Source organism: Theropithecus gelada, chromosome 6 (genome assembly GCF_003255815.1).
Source record: "Theropithecus gelada isolate Dixy chromosome 6, Tgel_1.0, whole genome shotgun sequence".
NCBI classification, from domain to species: Eukaryota; Metazoa; Chordata; class Mammalia; order Primates; family Cercopithecidae; genus Theropithecus; species Theropithecus gelada.
The window spans coordinates 122985052-122995483 of NC_037673.1; the positions used below are offsets into that span (position 1 = coordinate 122985052).

Sequence of the window (10432 nt, forward strand, 5' to 3'; positions counted from 1 at the left end):
TGCCCAGTCTAGTTTCCAGATAAAGGAGGGAGTCACCAGAGAACACGACTGGGGACTGTCTGCCCAGGCTCTTCCAGCAGAGGACGGTAGTACCACAGGGAGGAGGAACGCTGGCTCGGTACTCCAACTTGGGTCTGGCTCTGACCAATGCTGTTAGAAGGGTCATTATTTGCAAATTGAGGGACTTGGGCTAGAGGATTTTAAGTCTCTTCTAGCTGTAAGTTTTATAACAAGCATCAGCCTGTTTAGAAAGGATGTTTTTAAAATCTCTTTACCAAGTTATTCTGGAAAATGCCTTGCCTCAAGTGTATCACATTGGCACTGAGTTGTTTTATGAACATCAGATCCTGGCCATTAACCTAATGAAAGTTTCTCTTTCATCCCTTTCCAGTGTCTGTGCACTAATCATCTCGACCTTCTATATGAGATACAGAATTAATACTCTGGAGGAGCAGCTGGGGTTACTAACCTCCATTGTGGACACCCATAATACTGAGTAAGCTAATTGCCTCTAGTGCTGTCATCTGCTTGCCTTTCTGCTTAATGTAATAATTGACCAGAACTTAGCATCCTTCTTAGTAAACATTAATTGGAGATACATTCTGTATGAGATATTTTGTTAAGTGTATATGTGGAAAGTAAAAAGGTAGGAGGGTCTAGAAATGGATGACCTAACCCTGTACTATTTTGGAGTTGTTGTAATGTTGCTAGTAAGAAGGCAAGAAACAAGCCTCATTTTATATTATCTTGCTCTAATATGCTAAGATGCAGTTGTGACCTTGCCCCATTTCTTAAACTATGCAAGTTTACCTTAGTAAAATGGCAGTTAACCAAGACACTCAGAGAAAGAAGCAATTCAAGAAACTCGGCACATTTGATCATGTATAACTTTTTATATTAACTCACTTATTTACAAAACTCTTGACCACTGTCAAGATCAATGTGACTAGTAATTAGTTGAATGTGTCTGTGAAGATTTTCCATCAGTCTTTTTTTTAACATGCCTGGCCTAATTAAACCTTTTCAGACATAGAGCTCTTTTCTTTAAACCTGTTTACATGAAGATTTTGACACGTTACCTAAAAAGTGAAATAATTTATGCTATGTTAGAAAGTGTACATTTAGCCCAAGTTTTTGAAGTAATGATATTTCCTGGCAGAGTGTCCACCACATGCTAAAGACTCTATTAGAATGAATACATACACATACAAATACAAATGATTTTTCCTCATTACATTTTCACCACAATTTTAGAATAGAGCTGTTATTCCCATTTTACAGATGAAGAAACTGAGACTCAGAGTAATAATTAGTTTAATGTCTTACGGTTTGCAGAATCAGCTGCAGGTGTATATAACTACAAAAACCATGGGCTCCTCAGTCTACCAGTGGCTCTCAAACTTTAATTTGCATCAGAATTATCTAGAATCGTTTAAACAGATTTCAGGGCTCATCTCCAGAGTGCCTGATATAGTAGGTCTGGCATGAGGCCTGAGAATTTGCATTTCCAGCAAGTTCCCAGGTGGTGCTGATGGCAATGGTCTGAGCTCTGTACTTTGAGAAATACTGTGTTATACCATTCTAGGACCTTTCTTTACTCTGTAGGAATTACCTTTAGGTGGCTTACATGTATGCAGCTATACAGATTATTTTTGAACCATAAATATACACTTGAACTAATAAAATACAAAAGCCTAATAAACAGTTTGGTATGGATTCATACTCTGCCCTTACTTTCTCCCATCTTGTTCAAAAAGTTAATGTACATAAAGACAAGAAGTGACTCCAGGCCAGGCACAGTGGCTCATGCCTGATTATAAGACAAGGACAATTATAGCTGTATGATAAATCTCAAAGAAGGAACTACAAAAGTCTCACATTTCAAGGGACATTTGATTAACTAGATAAAGACATTCCTAAACTTTTAAAGTTCTAGTATAAATAGCTGAAAAGTGCAATCATTCTTGTAAGTTTATGCTCTGGTAGAGACAGAGAGGATATTAGGGGTTAATAAAAGGGTTCTAAGAAACCACGTGCTTGAAAATAATTGCCTGATTTTTGTTTGGAAGCCGAAACACACCATATCCACTTAAAAATAGCTTAAGAGATTTCCAGCTGAGCCTTTAGGAATTAGTTCCCTAAACATCTAGCCTGGAGTTGCGGATTACTGCAGGGCTTTGTCTAATATTAACAAATGAAATGTTCACTCTCTTCTATTATAAACCAATTTTCTGTTCGAATCAATTTTAAATGTGTTCATTCCACTTCTTTCCTTGTCATCCCTGCCCTTAATAATTTTTCTCTTTTTTCTTACAGACAGGCAGCACCATCTGGCCTGGGATCACAAGTACAATTCAATGTGGAAGTTCTCTGTCAAGAGCTTACAGCTAACATAGTGAAATTAGAAAAGGTGACCTATTTCTTTCCTGTGTATGGGGGCAGTCACAGTAGTGCCTATTGATTGCCCTAGGTCAGCTCAGGGATTACACACTCAGACGCCGTTAGTGTGCCGCAATAAACCTACATGATCAACCTGGGCTGGGGGCTTTTCATAGTAAATGTGAAACAATATTTTTTATTTCCACAAAGAAACAGGTTTTAATCTCATTTTCCCTGAAATACCTAGTCTTGCGGGTCTTTTGTTTTTCCTCCTTGATTAGAAATATTACTTAATAGCACAGGGCCCAATGGTAAGTGACCTCTGACATGAGAGCTCAGTGTAGGGACATAGTAGGGAGTGAACTGGAGACCCACCACTGGCTTGGCCAGAAAGTACAGCCCCAACTCCACCCAGGCTGATCGCTCCCATACATAAAATATTGCATGTAAGCCCTATTAGAACCATGGAAGATAGGCGTCATTGTTCCCTATCTGATAGGAGAAGAATCAGAGTATCAAGTTAGCTTGCTGAAGGTAACACACCTAGAAAGGCAGCAGACTTGAGTCTGCTGAGAGAACATTAAAAGAAAAATATGAAAATGAAGTCAGCAGATCTGGAACCTGAACCAGGCCTGTCTGACTGCAAAGTTGTGCTTAGAAGCTCTCTGCTTTACTGTTCCTCAGAATCCAGCTTTAGGCTTTGTTGATAAGGCCACAGATGTACCTTTATCTCAAAGTGTCTACAGTCCAAACAATGCTAGGGCAAATCTGTCCTTAGCTTGTGGCATTCTTAGAAGGCAGCAGGAGAGTGAGCTGGAGAAGAAGATAGGCATGCCAGAAATATCCCAGAAATAAACCTGATTTACATGTCTTATTTTCTTCTCCTTTATCTGATAACTACTTTGTTTTTACTCGAATCCTTCAGGAAAGGCTTAGAGAGAAGAATCCAGTGTTCAGTTAGAACTGCTGTCACAAATGCCCAGTATTTGGTAGCTTTACATCATAGTACAGTTATGTTTACTTGGGAAGATGTATTTCTTCATATTAAATACAAATGACTAAAATTATCTTTGTTTTTCTACACTCAATGTTAGTATTTAATAGCTAAAGTATTAAAAGCAAAGGAGTTTCCAAACTTACGTTCTAAACCAAGTCAGGTCAGATAATTCATATTAAATCATTGTATTTATGGGCAAATGTGGAAAGTTCTTACATCGAGAATCAACCTAGAGAAGGTATGGGTTAGCTTTTTTTCCTTTTTAAACCATTAATTTCTGAGAATTGAAGAAAAATGATTTTTTTTAATGAAATGCTTACAAATGTTTGGCTTTCATGCAACCCAGAGAATGGAGTAGTATTCATTTTCAATTTTGTTCACTCTGACATACCAGTGATATTCTTTGGATTAGAAACACATGGGATCCTGCTGCCTTCTTTTGTGTTTCTTCCCACTCTCCCACCGGGCCCGGCCAGGACACCACGTTCTGTAATCAGGGAACTGAAAACAGAAGGGCTTGTTCACAGCAGGCCAACAGCCTCGGGTCTTGTGCAGGGTTCAGACAGCCTAGCAGGGAGGCCGGGGAGGTTTACAGGAGCACCAGTGGAGACCACCTTTGTCTCAAAGCAGAAACTGATTCAGTAAAAAGTGGATTTGGGGTCAAAATGCATGTGTTGATGTTCTAAAAAGTTAGAAGTTGCACACATTGCTCAAAAGAACCTAAGTATTAAAAAAGAGGTACCAGGCCACACCCCTGCTCTTTTTGACTCATCTGCACCTTTCCTCAGAGGCAGCTGGATGCTAGTGCAGCACAGCCTGCTGGTGAAATAGCAGCTCCACACCGTGGAGGTCTTATACTCCATACCAGCAGTTCCTTCTTCTCGCCTTCGGGGGCCGGTGATGTCTAAGCCTCATGATCTTTCTCTGCTTATAACTTCCCTATTTCTGTTCATGGCATCACTGCTTTTCCAGTCATCCTCATTGGCAATCTAAGAATAATTTTTAACTCCCTCTTTTCACCTGCCACTGATTGACTAGTTGGCAAATCCCGTGAAGTCTGTCTTCAAATGTCTCCTCAAAGTTTCTTCCCACAGGTACCATCCTAGTCCATTCAGCCTTCCCACTACCAGTCAGATAGGGTGAAGCTGGATCTCCTTGTGGTTTTCAATTGTATTTTCGTAATTATTAATGAGGCTGAACATCTCATATATTTATTGGCCATTTGGGTTTTCCTATGTAAATTGCTTATTTCCCTCCTTTGTTTTACTTTTGGGTTTTGTGTGTGTGTCATCATAGGTGTGTTTTGTGGATTTGGGATATCAGTTCTTTGTTTTATCCCTTTTTCTACCTCCCACTCCTGTTTTTCCATTTATCTTTCATCCTGAGGGATACATGAGGAAGAAACAAAGCAGGAAAGTCGGGGGAAAGGCAATGTCTTTTATGGGAACTGAAGTAAACACTTATTTTCTTAGTTCTGGAAGTGGAATTAATGATGGAACAGTATAGTAGAAAGAGCATAAATATTGGAGTCAGGCCTTTGTTCTTATCCCTGCTCCACCGCTTACTACCCACATAACTCATCCTGCTAGTTCGGCTCCCTGGCCCATGGTTTCATGTGTAAAGCCTGTCTTTGTGTAGTGTTGTGTGACTCAGGAGCAGGCATGCCTTTGCTGGCACTTACATCTCAGATCCCCTTCCTCCTCACTCACCTGAGAACACCCATAGGACATCACAGACTGTTCCTCTAATAAACAATATGTTCTTTCTTTTGATCTGCAAGGTTTCTACTCCCATCACAGGGCTGGTTGTTGAGAATTCCTTGCTCTGAATTCTTTTTTTTTTTTTCCCCCGCAAGACAGAGTCTTTCTCTTTCACCCAGCCTGGAGTGCAGTGCCACAATCTTGGCTCACTGCAACCTCCACCTCCCAGGTTCAAGCAATTCTCCTGCCTCAGCCTCCCGAGTAGCTGGGATTACAGGCACCCGCCACCACACCCCGCTAATTTGTATATTTTTAGTAGAGACAGAGTTTCACCATGTTGGCCAGGCTGGTCTCGAACCCCTGACCTCATGATCTACCCACCTTGGCCTCCCAAAGTGCTAGGATTACAGGCGTGAGCCACAGCACCCAGCCGCTCTGAATTCTTTCAAGTTCCTTTATTCAACAGTCATTTACTGAGAACATTTTTGATGTCCAGCATTAGACCTGTCTTAAGATCCAAACATCTGATGTGGTTGGTCTCTGTCCCTGTGAAATCCACAACCTTCTTGGAAATGTTAAATAATAATAGCTAATTGGAGTAACAGGAGTGTTAAACATTATTACATGGCATTTGTCTGATTAAAACCATCAAATGGGTTGTGTAAAGACCAATTTCCTATTGTCTTCTAATGCATTTGGGTCACATTGGTGTTGCCAGTTCCTTGTTCTTTTTCTTTCATCTCATTTATCTCAGTCTCTACTGATATTTTCGTCTTTCTGCCATTCTCTCTTTTTTTTTAAAGCACTATATTCTCTCATTTTAAAGTAGATTGTAAGCTGGACATGGTAGCTCACACCTGTAATCTCAACACTTTGGGAGGCTGGGGCAGGAGGATCACTTGAGCCCAGGAGTTCTAGATCAGCCTGAGAAACATGATGAAACTCCGTCTATACAAAAAGTGCAAAAATTGGCCAGGCATGATGGTGCACACCTGAAGTCCCAGCTACTTGGGAGGCTGAGGTGGGAGGATCAGTTGAGCCTAGGAAGTCAGGGCTGTAGTGAACCATGATCACATCACTGCACTCCAGCCTGGGTGACAGAGTGAGACCATGTCCCAAAGAAAAAGTGGATTGCCAGAGTTCTAGTTTATGAAAAAGCATCTATTTGCCTCATCTAAATTTAACCCTTTTGTAGCTTTTTATTCAAAGTGGAATAATCTAGAACGCTATATAGACTATAGCAAATATGCCCTTAATATATTCCATTCTATTTAATAATAGGAGCTTCTTTTCTTTTATTTCAAGATACAAAATAACTTACAGAAGCTGCTTGAGAATGGTGACTGATCGACCAGATTGATTGGACCTTCGGAATACCTCATGTTTCCCTTTGAAGAAGGTGCTTCCCGGGGCGTTTTGTTTGAGTGCGCCCTGCTGGTCAGAGGCGCAAACAGATGAGAATCCAGACATTGCATGTGGCGGTCTCCAGCTCAGGAAAGTGGGGAGGGAAATAATTTTGGTTCTTGTGCAATAAAAGTTGACCTTGACTCTCTGAGGAAGATTTTGCTGCTGCTGCCTGAAGAAAACAGACCCATCTCTGGAGGTCTCAGGAAGGGCCCAGCGGACACACTCTCTTGGATAATTACCATAATGGCATCAGTAAACACTCCACCCTGTGCCTTGTTCATCCTTCCCGCCCTCCTGCCTCTCCCTTACACCCCACTTAACGAATTTCAAACTAAAGGATACATCGTATATGGACGAACTCAATGTGGTCCTTTCAAGAATTAGCCACAAGTCTGAAAAAGGCAATAAATGGCTCTAAGTGGACAGGTTTGCTTCAAACAAGTAACATCTACATTTTGTCTTTTTTTTTTTTTTTTTTTTTTTTTTAGTCCTCCTGTTATGTTCTGGTTTAAATCACCTGTGTATCTTAATTTCTCAATTCCTTTTTGGCAAGAATATCAAGCAAGGTGGATTTAACATTCCGTTTATGTTTTGTTTTGTTGCTGTAACTAATAGTTAATTGGACTGGTCAAGAATCTGTGAGGCATGTGACTGAAGTACTAAATTAAACTTATGTTGAAACCAAACCTAATTTTTAAGCCAAAAGGTATATAGTGATTTAATACAGGATGAAAAACACTGAATTTTTAAGACTGTAGGTGGACCATGATAGTAGTTTTGAAACAGGATGTCTGTATTCAGCATTCAATAATGCTAAAATCCATTTCAGCATGAAATTTGTATGTTTTTATCTTTTGCTGACTAAAATAAAATAACTGGTGGTATGCTATTTACCATATGGGTTGGCTGGTTTTTATTAATAATTGTTTAGGGTATCATAAGATCTGTAAGTATAAAGGATATTCTGTTTCTATCCACAATGCATTTGATAATCATTTCTATGAAATGTATTTTATTTAATCAGATAAGCTAATAAGTGAATTGGTTACATCGTTTGTATCTGTTAGCCTAGTGGACAGCTGTGCCTGGTGCACCTCTGGCTTTTAATAAATGCTCATTGGTTGAAACGCCCTGCTAACACTGTGTTTTGTCAGTTGGTAAATTCTTTTAACCAAGACTTACTATGCTTTTTAACTCGTTTTCCACCTGCCATCTACTGCTTCCAACTCACTTATACTTCCTTCCTCCCAAGTATTCATTTCAAAACTGATAAAGGAATTTAAGTTATTGGGTTACAATGGTTTAAAGGAAAGAAAATGAACTTTGAAGTCAAAAAAAAGGAAAAGAAAAAGACAATGCTTGATTCCTCAGTCCACATTTCATGAGTTATGTGACCTTTAGCAAAATATTTGGCCATATCCCCCCATTTTATTGATGAGGTTGAAAGTACCAGTAAAAAGTATCAGCATGAGGATTAAATGTGATACTGTCAGCCAGGTGCAGTGGCTCATGCCTATAATCCCAGCATTCTGGGAGGCCAAGGCAGGAGGATTGCTTGAGCTCAGGAGTTTGAGATCAGCCTGGACAATGTAGCAAGATCCCATTTCTACTAAAAATAAAAATAAATTAGCTGGGTGTGGTGATGCATGCCTATAGTCCCAGCTACTCAGGAGAATTGCTGAAGTCTGGGAGACTGAAGCTGCAGTGAGCCATGATCACACCATTGCACTCTAACCTGGGTGACAGAGCAAGACCTTGTCTCAGTCAATCAGTCAATGTGATGATGTCTCTAAAGCACATAGCCATGTCAGGCACGTAGTATGCTTTCATAACAGCTACAATAGTCATTATTTTAAAAAATATTTTTATGCAACAGTAGTCCCAGCTACTTGGGAGGCTGAGGCAGGAGAATCACTTGAACGCAGGAGGTGGAGGTTTCAGTGAGCCTAGATCTTGCCACTGCCACTCCAGCCTGGGCAACAAAGTGAGACTCTGTCTCAAAAAAAAAAAAAAAAAAAATCATGTCTGACATTACAGTTTTATTAAAGTTCAGTGTCAATGCTTTCTATTCAAAACCCATTAGTGATTCAAGAGTGGGTCAGCCACCTCTGGAGAACTTTATAACCATATCAAGAGCCTCAAAAAGGCTCAGATTTCACTGAGTTTTAGTAATCTGCCATCTAGGAATTTATCCTAAAGCAACAATTATAGGTATAGTAGAGTTTATATGCAAGAATATTCTTTGAAACCTCTGACAGCAAAATATTAGAGAGTCTAAATATTCAGTAGAAGAACAGTTAAATTATGTAGTTATTTAAAATTGCATTGTCAAAGAAAGGCATACAAAATATCAAAAATTGCATTAAAAGACATAAAACTATAGGGTATGATCCCAATTTTAGGAAGAAAACCCTAAATGTGTGTGTGTATATATATATATATATATACACACACACACATACATACACAGAAACCCATACACATTTTCTGTATCCTACAGATTTTGTATAATGAACAGTCATTACCTTTTTTTTAATCAGATAAGTTAATTTAAAAGATTGGGTGACTCTCTGCAGGGAATCAGAACTCACAACTGCCACCCCCACAGCATGGCTGCTAGTTCTTTACCTGAAACTTTATTTCCCAACAACCACTACAGTTGACTCATCCAAAGCGAAAGAGAGCGCTGCCATTCCTAGGTTTAGTTATTGTTTCTGCTTTGCAGATTCTATTGTTTGTTTTATTTCCCTTTACTAGCTTCCAAGTGAAAATCTGGTGCAGCTAGATCCGAATGGTGAAATCCAGGTTAAGCCTGCATACTAACGAGCATACCAAGCGAGGGAAAGCAAGCATCTGGGATTTTTACGCCTCTACCAACTAGGTTTTAAACGTAGGGAATTCTAACATAGGGGTTTCAGATGCTGAATGGCCAAATAGCAAACGTCCACCATATGTTTTGCCCTTCAAAACTTGTGTAATCTTAAAAAGATCATCAGTTGTAATACTATTTCTATGCACTCTAATATTTTAATCTATAATATAATTAAATACATACTATTTTGGTGAATAGAAATTACCAATCTTCCATAAGCTGGAAATGCTATTATTATTATTGTTGCCCTCTCAAGCTAAACATTTAAGATACCTTCCTATATATACTCCACAATACTCCAAAGCATTTCCCAGGTATTCATTTATGCAATTCCTTGAAACCAACCAAGAGACTTTTTTTTTTTTTTCCCAGACAGGGTCTCACTCTATCATCACCCAGGCTGGGTGGCACAATCTCGGCTCACTGCAACCTCTACCTCCCAACCCATCCTCTCACCTCAGCCTCCCAAGTAGCTGGGACTACAGGTGCACACCACCACACCCAGCTAACTTTTTGTATTTTTAGTAGAGACAGGTTTTCGCCATGTTGCCCAGGCTGGTCTTGAACTCCCGGGCTCAAACAATCCACCTACAAATGTCAGCCACCTTGCCCAGCCCAGAGACATTTTTTAAATGCTTTTTCCTTGTCTTACACAAGTTCATAAAGTCATGGAGTCAGGCCAAAAAAAAAAAAAAAAAAAATTCTGACTTAAATATGAGTTGTCTTATATGCTATTTTGATTTGTGTATCCTAACAATAGTAAAATGCAGGTGATGCTTTCTTACTTTTTTGTTTCTGGTGATCTAAAGGATATGGACACTAATATGTTACGGATAGCTCAGGTGATTTTACTCTCAAGCATTTTTTAAGTCAAAATTCTACACATCGGTAATAGTTATACTGCCATTTGAGGTCATAACCTGACCTACTGACAAAGGAGCCCAGTGATATAATATCATTTTAATATGCTTCTTTTACACCTCTCCCTGCTAATTACTATCATGCTACCAGATTCTTGCCTAAAAAAAAAGTCATTACATGAAGCATCTTTGATCACTGAATTTCCAGCGCTTCTTT

At 39.4% G+C, this 10432-nt stretch overlaps 1 protein-coding gene across 8 annotated transcripts in view; it reads left to right on the top strand.

Moving 5' to 3' along the window:
- Window positions 1–7621, top strand: part of GRAMD2B (GRAM domain containing 2B) — a 128716-nt gene extending 121095 nt beyond the window's left edge. For 6 of the 8 annotated variants that reach the window (XM_025388209.1, XM_025388210.1, XM_025388211.1 and 3 more), the window contains 3 exons: window positions 392–496; window positions 2317–2410; window positions 6382–7621. In XM_025388209.1, coding sequence (XP_025243994.1) covers window positions 392–496; window positions 2317–2410; window positions 6382–6423 — 241 coding nt within the window. In that variant the 3' untranslated portion in view covers window positions 6424–7621. Of the gene's footprint in view, window positions 1–391; window positions 497–2316; window positions 2411–3770; window positions 3921–6381 lie in introns of all 8 variants that reach the window. The other 2 variants (XR_003119853.1, XR_003119854.1) reach the window with 1 other exon arrangement.
- Window positions 7622–10432: the final 2811 nt, after the last annotated feature.